The 13782-nt window shown below is 39.4% G+C and overlaps 1 protein-coding gene across 1 annotated transcript; it reads left to right on the top strand.

Annotated features, from left to right (window-relative positions):
* The first annotated feature begins 4111 nt into the window (after window positions 1–4111).
* On the top strand, window positions 4112–5041 carry LOC144253543 (olfactory receptor 7A40-like). The gene has a single exon (XM_077795732.1). It carries the CDS (start codon window positions 4112–4114, stop codon window positions 5039–5041), a length of 930 nt encoding a protein of 309 aa, XP_077651858.1.
* The last annotated feature ends 8741 nt before the right edge of the window (window positions 5042–13782 follow it).

Genomic DNA, 13782 nt, shown 5'->3' with positions numbered 1-13782 from the left:
ATACGATCACCCCTGGTGGAGAGCCACTGCCTGGAACAGGAGAACTGGGAACAACTTGGGTAATATTCATACTTAATCAGTTCACAACACTTGGTAACATCGCTTAATTCATCTCTGTCCTATTTGTGCAAATGTAAAATAAGTCCCTCATACTATAGACCTCATATAAAGGACAGATATAAAAATGAAATTGCAAGTATTTATTTGCAAGGATCGCAAGATTCTAACTTTAGCAGAGAGTACAAAAAATAACAAGTTTGTCTCTTACAGTCTCTAAATGTTTCACAAATGAGTTAATGACAATGCTTGATTTGTGTTCCAAACATGAATATCATAACTGTTTTGCCAAAAGCATGATGAAATCAAGAGTTGTAGCTATTTCTGATGGTTTTGTTCCAAATGAACATGGTTCTCTCCCTTGAAGAGGGGATAGAAAATTTCTGAAGTTACCAGGAGCTGTAATTACCCCTCTACAATTCAGGGCTTTGGAGTTCCAATGAATGGAACCTCAGACTGTGGAGGATTTTGTAACTAGGAAATGGCAGAAATGCTAAGGAGGTTAGACTTCCAGAGGGCAGGAGGCTTCCCAGAGGAAGAGTTAAGAAGACAAAATTCACCATGATTTCTAACCTTGTCTCTTGGGAATGTGGAATGAGCAGGAAAATTTTCCCTTCTGTGCAGACAAAAGTCCACAGGGAAATCAGGTGCTCAGGGAATGGAGTAACAAGAATTGTACCTGATGAGCAGGACAAGGAGCTTTAATAGATGCTCAGATGATATCCCACAGAGAGTAAACCAGTGCTTTACTCCTTCCTCCTGTCTTCTCTGGGGACAGAGCTTGGTTTTCCATCACTAGCCATCCAGACCAGAATTCAGACTTCCACATGGAGACTTTCTTCCCAGAGGCCCCATCCAGGTAAGTCCAAGACCCCAGCAGGTTCTGTAGTCAAGACTCACTGAGAATGGAAGCCAACAAATTTATTGGAGGTCACCAGAGAACCAACCCAGCCCAGCCCACAGCACAGAGTTACTGTGTTTGTTTCCCTACCTAATTGGTAAATTTTTGACTCTGCAATGCCTGCATAGATCATTGTGAAAATTCTATGATGGAAGGCTAATTGCATGAGACTGAATGAAGAAGTGGTATAAACACTGTCACATAAAATTGAAGCATATCCAAAGAGTTTTACAAGTAGAAAATTGAGTATTATGTATGGAGGGACATGCAGGGAAGTATTTTTATTGTGAACTGTATTTGATCCTGTTTCTTTACTCATTACAGGTTCGGACTAATGGGTTGCTTAACAATATTAACCTTGCAACAACAGCTTGTGAGACAGGCATCACACAGTCTTTTCTCTTGGGCTCGGTACACACATAAACAAAATGAATTTTATTTGATAGGTGAAAGGGAAAACTAAACTACATTTTGGTGCATTGCTTACATTATTGCTGAGGCTGAATAAAATTTATTTTCTTACTCTTTGCAATTCCAAATTTCTTATTCAAGTTTATTGTTTTTATTGGATCTTAGTGTTTTATTTTGTGATTTCATTTTTTTCCAAAATAAAATGAGTTGGAGGTTTCTTTTTTCCTCCTAAGTTTGTTGCTTACCATTTAGGGTTTCTATAAATTCTTGGATGTATTTGATGGAGAGTATAAGTCAAAGTTGAAATTTTGTGGACAAATCTGTTTTAATCATATTGCAGATCCAAATGTCCAATTGTTTTTTAAATTTTATTAAAAACTTTTAATTTTTGAATTTAATTTATTTTTAAAATTTTTTAATTTCCTCTGCTTGGTTAGTAGAGTCAATTGCCTTTTATAACTTTTTCTTTGGCAGGTTCTTTAATTTATTCTTTTCAGTTATATACAACACCAAGATACACCTTGACAATATCACAAAGCCTAGAAAACCACCACCCCAATTCAGTTCCCAGTGCTGTCCCCACCCTGCCCCCACTCCACTGATCCCTCTTGGATCCATTTACAGTTTCATTTTTATTTTTATTTTTTTTAATTGGTGTCCTGTGGATACCTTTTGCCATCCTATGGCGATCTGTTTTCTCTTATTACAACTTTTTGCTTTTAGGGATCAGTTCTATTTTTACAAGGAGCCATCATCTTCTAACACATATTCTTTTGCAGTCATCCTAAGATTGCCTTTGTCTTTCTCATAAATATGTTTTGTTTTTTTACCTAGAAATTCATTATATTTAAGGACATCCCCTTTTTGTACAAGGGAATTCTATATAAATAGTAAGCATCATGGGGTTCCTGTCAGAAATCAGTGAGTCAATGCCCGTGGTGCATCTAGTCCATGTGCACGGTAAGAACCCATAAAGGGAGCTTTGAGAATTTTTAATCATGATTCATCATTAGAGTCATGATAGCAAAATTATGGCAAAACTAAAACATATGTGTTTATTTTTGGCAAGGGTTTGGGGAAAGGGGAACCTTAGTGTAGATTTGTCAACTTTACATATCATCAACTTTCTGAATAGCCACCTTGAATTAGACATTGAAAACTAGCAGATTCACCTGGGGATGTGGCTCAGTGAGAAGGGACTTGGCTAGTGTGCATGAGTCCCAGGGTTAGACCCCAGCACCTCCAAATAACTAAATCAATAAAAGTAAAAACTAGCAGACTCACGTATCCCTTTACCCAGAAAATCTATTATCTATGAATTTACCTAAAATAATAAAGTTGGTGGTAAATAAATTTTAATTATACACTGTCATGGTATGTAATTTTTCTTATAGTATCCTCATCTAGTCAAATTGTGCCCTAAAGCTAACAAACAAAGAGAAATCCACCTGAATCCCTGGGATGACTCTGAAATAAAAATTCTGCTTCCTTTGAATGTACCTGAGATATCCAATAATGTCAAACTCAGATGCTTAGAGCACAGAACGGTAGTGTCCAGGCAGGAAAGAAGAGGAAAGCTTAGGCAGGGGATTAACAGATGTCAAGTGACAGTTTTGTAAGATGTCTAATGTCCAGACCTGTGCTATGCAATTTAGTGCCTAGTGCTAGCAAGTGATATTCTGCACTTGACAATTTGCTATGAGGTCATATCTCATTTTCAGTATTCTTACCTCAGATGAAGAAGAAAATCAAAGGCATGCCATGGGAGGAGACAGACGTGTCTCTGACTTTCATTGTGGCGATGGGACCACCTGGATTTACATATGTCTGCACTCATCAGGTTGCATATGTCATATATGTATACAATGTAACTACACTACAATAAAGCAGGTTAAAACAAAAGTACTAGGGACAATACGTGGAAAGTGACCCTGTGCATTCTTACAGTCTTCAAATTTCAACCATCTTAGGGAGTCCACCTTCCTCAACATCCTTAGATACAACCTCTCCTCCATCTCCCTCTTGCTCGTTCTGACTGCCAGTGGCTCCCTTGTGAATATTGACATGTGCAGCAATCAACAGTCTCAGGGCCTTTGTGCTGCTCTCCTCTTCTTCCAGACACCTGCTTCTGCAGTTAACCTTGGGGCTTCCCTGCTGATGTTTGAGGTCTGTGTTCAAATACCATCTTGTCTTGCCAGGACCCCTATAAAAACAGCACCTCATCTACTCTCCCTTTTACTTGCCCATGTTTCCTTCATTGCAAATATAACCATCTGATATATTATAGGATCATTTATTTTCCATTTTTAAATGATATGTGAAAATTGTGCACACTTGTGGTGTGCCTTGTGAGGTCTTAATATATGTAGGTGTTTTATAATGTTCAAATAATTCTCCAAAAACATGTGGCATTCCTTTATGGTGAAACATTTAAAATAATCTTGCTCCAATGTAAAAAATGATTTATCTACTTCTTTCGGCATTACTGAATCATAGGGATATTCATATTTCAGCAACCATCCACATTGGCTATTCAGTACCAGGATATGGGGGATCTCTGTGTGCATTCCTGCAGGGCATGAAAAATGCTTACTAAAATTATTTAATATGTAGTATTTATAAATCCTTCAAGAGAGAGACTTGAATTCTGAGTCAAAGATGGCACATGGAATGTCCTGTGGAGGACCGGGTACAAAAATTTGTCATGAAATTTTTCTCTTTTTTAATAGTTACATACAGCACATGGAATCAAAAAATGACACAAAAATTTCAGAATTTCTTCTCCAGGGAATTGCAGAGGACCCAGAACTGCAGCCCCTCATCTTTGGGCTGTTTCTCTCCATGCACCTGGTCACTGTGCTGGGGAACCTGCTCATCATCCTGGCCACAATCTCAGACTCCCACCTGCACACACCCATGTACTTCTTCCTCTCCAACCTGTCCTTTGTGGATGTCTGCTTCACCTCCACCACTGTCCCCAAGATGCTGGTGAACATCCAGACAGAGAGAAAGGCCATAACCTATGAGGGATGCATCGTGCAGATATATTTTTTCATACTCTTTGGAGTTTTGGATAATTTCCTTCTAACTGTGATGGCTTATGACCGCTTTGTAGCTATCTGTCACCCTCTGCACTACACGGTCATCATGAACCACCGACTCTGTGTGTCCCTGGTGCTGGCATCCTGGATCACAAGTGCCCTGAATTCCCTGCTGCAAAGCTTAATGGTGTTGCGACTGTCCTTCTGCACAGACTTGGAAATCCCCCACTTCTTCTGTGAACTGAATCAAGTGGTTCTGCTTGCCTGTTCTGACACTTTTCCTAATGACATGCTGATGTATTTTGCAGCAGGACTGCTGTTCTGTGGCCCCCTTGCTGGTATCCTTTACTCCTACTCCAAGATAGTCTCCTCCATCCGTGCAATCTCATCAGCTCAGGGCAAGTACAAAGCCTTCTCCACCTGTGCGTCTCACCTCTCCGTGGTCTCCTTATTCTATTGCACATGCCTAGGAGTCTACTTTAGCTCATCTGCTACACACAACTCACACTCCAGTGCAACAGCCTCTGTGATGTACAGTGTGGTCACCCCCATGCTGAACCCCTTCATCTATAGTCTGAGGAATAAGGACATCATGGGAGCTCTGAGGAGACTCTTTGTTGGCAAGCTGTAGAGGCGATGTTTTTTCAGGAAGTGCCTGGGGTCCTACTGCTCTCACCTGCAGAGCCAGAAATCACAGTCCTTTAATCAGATCCTAATGTAGAATGTGCTCTTTACATTCATTTCCTGTAGTTTTTATTTCTTTCACTTCAACTTATTTGTTGAATGTAGGCAACCTCATTAATGAGCTTTCTACTCTGTTAGCCAATGTTTTTCTCTTTCTCCTTTTCCCAGTGTTCTTCTAGATCTCAGATCAGGTGCAGTTTAGAGATTCCCATCAGTCCTACAGAGAGAAGATGCACTAATCCTGGAATGAACTGCACTTGAAGCTGGGTCGTGTGTCATTTTATTATAGAAAAAAAGCACTGAGACCACAATTCTTCAATGTTCTGTTTTTTTTTCTTTTTTTATTGTTGGTCGTTCAAAACATTACATAGTTCTTAATATATCATATTTCACAGTTTGATTCAAGTGGGTTATGAACCCCCAATTTTACCCCGTATACAGATTGCTGTTTCACATCAGTTACCCTTCCATTGATTTACATATTGCCATTCTAGTGTCTGATGTATTCTTGCTATCTACAAAGCTGCCTTACTTGGTCTATGTTATAATATAAACTTCAACATACCAGTGATTTTATAGTTCATTGTGGGAGATTATATTCACAGGTATATGATGCTCTTATTCAGCACAGTTCAAAACATGGTATATTTCATGGTAAAGAGTAATAATGAAAAACTGCAATTGAATACACATTAAACATGTGTGATGTTACATGTTTATATTAAACACACCAAGAAGGACAAATCACACACATCAATGACTTAGTGTGATCTTAGAGTCAGAGGAACTTATGTTTTCAAGTTTCAATCAGACGTTGACATTTTCAGCCATACCTCTCTGATGGGTCTATTTTTGATAATGTACATCTACTCATTGAAATGTGAAATCTTGGTGTCTGCACAAAGGAATTTATTCAGTGCCTGAAGGATTCAGCATCAAGTTCTTACTATTCAGGACATAATCTTGCTCTTTTTGTTTAAAAATTCCTGGTGCTGATGAAAATCATGACTCCTTCCCTTGACATTAACAAAATACCTCACCCGTTACATTTTTTTTTGTAGACATTAATGAGCAGGTGAGTGAATTGTGTGAACATTTACTCTAATTTTATTTTCATTTCATCTTTTATGTTCTAAACTTTCTTCAGTGCTTATGAGCAATGCATGACTTCAGTAAGAACTTGAATCCTGCCTGTAGAGCCACAACCAGGGTGGTCAAACTCACAATTCTGGTGAGGAGTGATGGTGGATTAGAAAATAAAGACTCACAGGGATTGTGAAGATAGTTGGGATAAGGTGGAGTGCTGCTCTCGGATGGAGAAGGAGATCTAAAGAGTTATGCCAGCAGTATTTATTATATGTGTATCATTTCCAGGTTAAGGACTGTGAAAACATGATTCTTTGTGCTGAGAAAGTTACAGAACTAGAAACATCTATGCAGCTTTCCCAAGTTGCAATCCATAGTTGCAATGTAAGGAGTTTTGTGCAGCGCTCAAGGAGGTCCATGGTTTAAAGTTACTGTTAAGCAGGCCAGCAGAGCTGGGGAAACATTGTGGTCATGTAGCATGAGAATTCCTCTGCCCCCTGAAGCTCTGCTCCTGAGATCAAGGTCGAAGCTCATAAGACTCTTCCTCAGAGTCTCCTCATGCAGGGTATTACCACAGCAGCTAGGTAATATCTAGACATTAACAAAACACCTCACCCGTTACAATTCACAATAGAAATATCCCCAGGCACCAGGAACACTGCAGCCATGAGGCCATCAGAGACCCCAATCTCAGTCACTGCTCTCCATTCTGTGGTGCCTTGGCAAGGAGGTTGTGCACGAAGCACAAGGGATTCCCCTACAAACTTGCATGTTCTTCCCATCTCCCCTGCTTACCTGGAATGGAAACCCAACAATGGTCACTTTCTAAAATATCACAGTGAATCACATGTATTTGGTGATATGTATAATATTTATTTCATAATTAAAATAATAATACTAAGAATACAAGGAAAGAGATTATCAGAGTAGAACAACAGATCAAAGGAAGGGAGAGGGGAGGGAAAAGGAAGGTACTAGGAATGAGATTGAATGAATCTTGTTACCTGCATATCTGACCATGGAATGATACATCTCACTATCATGTATAACTTTAATAACAAACAAATGAGAGGCATAGATACGCAATGGAATATTATACAGCTTTGAGAAAGAAGAAATTGCCGTCATATATGACAACATGAAAGGAACTTGAGGACACTGTGCAGAGATATAAAAAAATAAACACTGTATGATGTCACTTATGTGTAGAATCTGAACAAGTCAACCTTGTAGAAAAAGAGCAGAAGGGTGGTTACCAAGGGTGGGGAGGGGGTGTTGGAAGAAAGAGTATGTGTCCAAAGATGCAGAGCTTCAGTTACACTGGAGGAATGTGCTTTAGGGATCTATCACACGGCCTGGTGACCTCAGGTGATGATAATGTATTGCATAGTTTTAAATTACTAGGCAAATTTTAAAATATAGAATTACCTGTGCACCTGGCAACCAGTGAATCAAGAGAAATCCCAAGGGATTATCAGACATAAAGAAGACTGAAATCCTGTCACTGACAGCAAAATGGCTGAGCTAGAGGACGTCAAGGTGATCCAAATGAGACAGAAACAGCAGGGCAGATATCACTGCCTCCCTCTCCTGAACAGAAACCCAAACAGAGAGGGACTGGAGTGGATGGGGGCTTCCAGGGACTGTGCTGGGTGCTGTGGGAGGCAGGAGAGAGAGTAGAGTGGAGGGGCAGCCGTGACCAGTGACCCATGCAGGTCTGAGTGTGTAAGGCACTGTGAATCCCATTAATCTGCACCAGAGATGTGGGCCAATAACAGTGAAAATAACATACAAATAATACAGTGAAACAGAGCTGAGCAACATCTCTGGGCTCCCCCTAATGGCAGGGAGGAGGACAATTTTCTGAAGGTATCTGAGAAGTCAACCCAAAGTCCACGCTTTGGAGTTGCAGGGACTTGGTAAACACAGCTTCCTAAATTTCATGAGACAAGCCTTGCTACGGTGCTTGGGCAGGCCCAGAACTCCTGGGCTCAAGTGATTATCTCACTCCAGCCTCCTAAAAACCTGGGATTACAGGTATGTGACACGTTACCCAAACAGAAGGGACATCTGTAAAAAAACAAAAGAGACTATTTATAAGGTAATAATCTCAGAGCAGTGTGCATAAATGGATCTAAATATTATCACTTATAATTACCCATGGTCTGATGGTGTGCTTGCTTGCCTAATTATTAATTTATTTACTTAAGATGCCAAAAGGGACGTGGCAATTTAACTACTTTTTGTCAAAAAGAGATCAATCCTAGAAGTGGAGGAGCTGTGGCTACCAGAGCTGGGGAGGGTGTGGGAAGGACCTGAGAGGAGGGCAGGGACACAGGGTGATGCTCACAGGAGGGATGACTCCAAGCGCTCTCTGGCTCAGTGGGGTAGCTGTGGGCCACAGCTGCTGGTTGTAGATTTTGAAATAGCTGGTAGAGAAAATTCCAGTTGTTCCCACCACAGAGAAGTGATGAATGTTGAGGGTGATGGATATGTTAATTCACTAATCATCACACACTGCACACATGCATTGAATGATCACTCTGTACCCATATATACACACAATTAATTGTTGATGAACTTTTAACAATAAAAGTGTATGGAAAATATCACCTGGTTGTTTGTGGAATGATATATTCTTTGTCCTGGTTGGGATCAGCTCCTGTGGAAAATGTGTGTTGGGAGATGTCTCTCTACAGTCAGGTTCTAGACACACACACACACACACACACACACACGATGACTTTGACAAATAGCTGTGGACAGTGTTATCACTGTGAGAATGAGGACATCCAGAGCCCAACTTGGAGACGAGGAGTGCATGTCTTCATGGTCTCTATGTCTAAGAACTGCAAGCTTCTCACTGTTGGTGGAAGGGATGGGTAGATCATTACTGTCATAGAAGCAGAATGTGGCATAGAGACCTTGATTAGCTGACAGGAAAGAGGGAGGTTGAATAATGGGTCAAACAGGAGAAAATCCTAGTTCTGTATAGCAAGCAAGGTGATGATACTTTATAATCATTCACTATGTGTTTTCTAAAACACTAGAAGAGAGAAGTTGGAAACAGTCTCAAGGAAGACATACAGATGGCAAATAAGCACATGAGGACATCCCTAGTGTTTTCTGTCCTTAGAGAGCTGTCAAATAAAATAATGAGATTCCATGACACACCTATTGAAATAATTAAGTTTCAAGTGAATGGAAACAGTAAGTGTTGGCAATGGTTTGGAGCAAGAGGAAACTCTGTTCATTGCTGATAGGAATGCAAAACATGAGGACCAATTCCGAATACTGTTTAGTAATTTCTTATAAAACTAAACATACTGTTCCTATTAATTAAGCAGTTGCACTCCTTAGTTGTTACCCAAATCAGTTGAAAACTCATGTCCACACAGGCAAAAACAACAATAAAATATCCACTTGCACATAAGCATTGATAGTGATTTTATTTGTATTTGCCAAAACTTGGAAGCAACCAACATGTCCTTTAATAGGTAAACCAAATCGGAATACATCCACACAATGGAAAATTCATTACTGAGCCATGGAAAAGAGAGTGTTTTCAGGTCTTAAAATGTCATTGAGGAACCTTAAATGTTCACCACTAAGTGACAAAGCCAACCTCACTGGGCTCCATGCTGAATGATTCCACCTGTATGACCCAATGTTGTGGGTGTCACTTGGTGGTACAGCTTAGCACATAGGAGGCCCTGGGTTTAATATCCAAGACCATGAAAACAAACTGGAACAAAAAACCCCAAACTGTATGACATTGAAGACAAGAGAGTAGTGTGAAGATGGCAAAAACAAAACACAAAGCAGTAGTTGGCCATTATGGGGTTGGATGCATGGAGATAAGAATAGGTGGAATAGAGAAGATTTTTAGGAGAGTCACACGATTTTGTAAGAGACTGTGGATGAGTGTCATTATACATTTGTCAGAAGTCATAGAATGTACAACTGAGAGAGTGGACTCTAATGCAAAGAATGCTCTTGAAATAATAATTATAATAGCAACAAGGAATCCAGGGTGGTGATGGGGATGAGCAGGAGGGTGACAGAGAAGATGAAGATGGTGACAGAGAAGGCTGAAGAACCAGGCTGCCCCGTTGTGTGGTAAGGACCTGAGGAGTCCCTCAGGCCAGGTGTTGTTGCATGTACCTTCCACTAAATTGGACACAAAGATGCCCTGTGGAATGAAATGTGGACCTCTATAACTCCATTTATCTTGAATTCTGTTTTGTGTAGTGTTAAGTCACCTTTTGGAGTATAATTTAGCCCAACCGTACAACCCACATACAACATAGCTTCCTGGGGCCATGTTAGTACCATGATATTCTCTTTTTGGTACTTTCTAATGTTAGAAAAAAATGGATACAAGGAAAGCTGTCAATATCAGACTGTCTTTCCTTTAGTAAGTGTATGAATTTTTTTTTAAAAAAGAATGTATTTATGGAACCCAGAATTTCTAGTTCACCAATCTCTTATTCATGTGTAAGCTTGGGGCTCCATTTGCTGTGGCCATTTTCTTTCCTGATTGCTAGAGAAAACATTTAAAAATTGTCAACAATAAACAGTGAGAGTGGAATTAATTGGATCTGATTGAAATAGGAAGGTCTAATAAGCTCAGTGATTCCCCAAGAGACTATAAGAGCAAAAGCTCCCTTGTTTCTGGAAGCATTCCAACTACAGCACAGCCCCTGGGTGGCCAGCCAAAGTCATAAAATAATGAAAACAAATCCATGCAAAAGATGGATTTGAAATAATGACATGTTTTTTAATAATGTCAGGACATTTGCAGATAGAAAATTACAGGATAAAGTAATAAACAAAGGAAATAAGTAAGAAATTAGGAACGATTTAATAATAAAAACAACACAAATTGGTCATTTGGTATATAAGAAAATATAAGATTGATATTTCTTTTGCTTATTATGTATTTATTTGAATGACTGGCTTTTATACACTCCAATAACAGACAAGCATGTCTCTGTCTCACTTTTTTTTGAGTTTCACATAATTTTCATGTCATCATATTATCTTTTTTATTCATGCATGTAATTATACAGGATGATGGGCTTTGTAGTATATTTGTATATACATTAAAATATAATTTATCTTTGCTGTTTGTGGCAATTTTTTCCTCTTTTTTTTGCAGGGGATGGGGGAGTTGGGGTTGATCTCCTTTTTGAGAAATCTAATGGGTATGCTTAATTTCTGTCTCTTGTCTTTTCCCAACATGCAGATACCTCTCCAGACCATATTCTGTAAGGTTCTTTGCCGACCATGATGATTGTATCCTTTCACATTGGATGGCATTTTTCATAAGATTTATCCCTGAAGACAGCAGCCCTAACACATTTATCTGGTCGTTTTCTCTATTCACCAGAATGATATCCACATGTCATCCACACTGACATCCTAAGGAGCAGGGATTTCACCTGCTTTGTTGGTCCTCACAATCTCATGGTAGTCTGTAAATGTATGTGCACTATGTAGATAAAATATAGGAAAAAAACTTAGCAATTAAAAGGATGTCAAGGAAATAAAACCAATTTAATATAGTGCTTTTGAAGTTCATTGGTAGATAAATAAATACAATGTAGTATATATTATACAATGGAATACCACGCAGCTGTCATTCTTTCACTTATAACAATATGAATGATATTAGAGCATGCCATGCTAAGAGAAGTATGACAGGCACATTCTGTAGATGCCTATGAGGTAAGAAAAACATTATCTTAAATCATTTGCCTTGGGGATAGATTGTTATGCAGCAATGGCTTACTGATACAGTGATCAATGCAAACAGAACTGAGATTATTGGTAATAATCAGTTGTTTCTTCAAATTATGGCATTTGTTCTGATATTTGAAGGCAGTGTTCCTAATGACTAGGATTTTCATGTTCATTTCAGATAATGGTATTAAAAAACAGAATACTATTGATTTTCCCTTTTAAGCATTTGGGAGTGATTAAAACAATATTTTAAAAAATTCATTTATTATTATTAGTACATTATAATTGTACATAAAGAGAGGTTTTTGTGTCATTCCCCAAAATGTTCCCTTCCCTACCAGAGCAGGTTTTTATTTTTCCCATAAGTACCCTGTAGGCAAAAGCAGAAGTCTCCATCCCCAGAGCCATAACTGGGCCTCTTATTAATGTCTTGCATGAGTCCTCCTTTGACCATGAGGATTTAAGAGAATTTAGAACATTAAAGATAAAGTGATGATAGCGATGCTCCTGTCACTCACTTGCACACTAATGTGGGTGGCAAAGTGTGTAAAGAGGGAGATATTTTATTAATGGCAATGGAGGGAGTCATATTAGTTGGCAGCACCAAAGAGTTTTAAGCAGAAACATGAGATGAAATAATATATAAAATTGTTTGAGGACTTTCTGTAGAGTGGAACCCCATGATGTGGACACCAAGTGTGTATACTTTGTGACTAGATGTGTGCATGGACCCAGCGTGACACAGCTGCAGCCATCTGGAATCTTAGCCTCCACAATTGTCCCAGAGTAACCCACGGTGGTGTTTCCTGCAGAGTTTCCAGAAAACTCTAGCAGACCAAGCCATCAGCCTGGTGTGTGCAGCTGCACAGCTGGACTGGCTCCAGGGACATCCCTGACTTGATATAAGCTTAAGGTAAGCCAGGTACATTCTGGCTCAGATAAAGTCAATTGTCCTAACCCATATATATATATATGCTCTTCCTTCTGACCCAAACTGCAGGGATCCACTTGGTCTCGCTGTGGTCCAGGACCAGGCTTCTGTCAGTCAGTGCCCAGTAAACAGTACTCTGCAATCAGGGTCCATCTGCCTCGCTTTCTTAAGCCCCCCCAGCAGGTTGGGGCTGGTTATCATACACCAGGCTCAGTTGCTCCAGAACCATGTACATCACCAAAAAGAAATCTTCCAGAATAAATCAAGTATGGTTGAACATTTTACTTCACATTCTTTTAGGTCATATCTGACTTTAAGTTAACCAAGACACTGAAATGTGTCTCTCTGTGTGTGTTACACTTCCAATATGTGTTGGATTCATGATTTTGGCCTATGCAGGGTAAACAGGATGCACTGAGGACCATACTGGAGAGAAACAAGACCATCATGGGGAGAACAAACACCTGTGACAGCTGGGAAACATACTAGTATGTTAAGGTCTGTGTTACCAGAGAGAGCAGTTAAGGGGAGACGAGCAAGGAATCAGGAATGCAGGTGTCAAAAACTATACTTTCAGATTGTCTCCTGCTATAAAGTTATACAAACCACCTCAGCTGCCTAATGTAGTTCATACCACATTAGTGCAAATAATAATCACATTGGACAGTGGGAAACTCAAAATATTTTCAAAAATTGGTAAACATTTTGATAAGGTAGAAAAATGACAAAAAGAGGGAAACATTGAATATCAGAAAGAGCAGAAGTATTGATAAGGGCTTATTTAAATTATATAAAGTTACTGAAGTTAAACAAGATGAAACTCAAAGAAAAATCAAATTGTACTTCCATGACCTGACCATGGAACTGCAATCCCTAGCTCTGAGGAGGACAGCCCTGCAGTCAGGGAGAGTTCTGGAAAACCACCA

This window comes from Urocitellus parryii, chromosome 3 (assembly GCF_045843805.1).
Source record: "Urocitellus parryii isolate mUroPar1 chromosome 3, mUroPar1.hap1, whole genome shotgun sequence".
Taxonomy (NCBI): Eukaryota; Metazoa; Chordata; class Mammalia; order Rodentia; family Sciuridae; genus Urocitellus; species Urocitellus parryii.
The sequence above is the reverse complement of the archived record's forward strand: the minus strand, read 5'-3'. Positions and strand labels throughout refer to the sequence as shown.

What these genes read in the sequence shown, in the direction of transcription:
- LOC144253543 (XM_077795732.1), top strand. Translation starts at nt 4,112, where the DNA reads ATGGAATCAAAAAATGACACAAAAATTTCAGAATTTCTTCTCCAGGGA.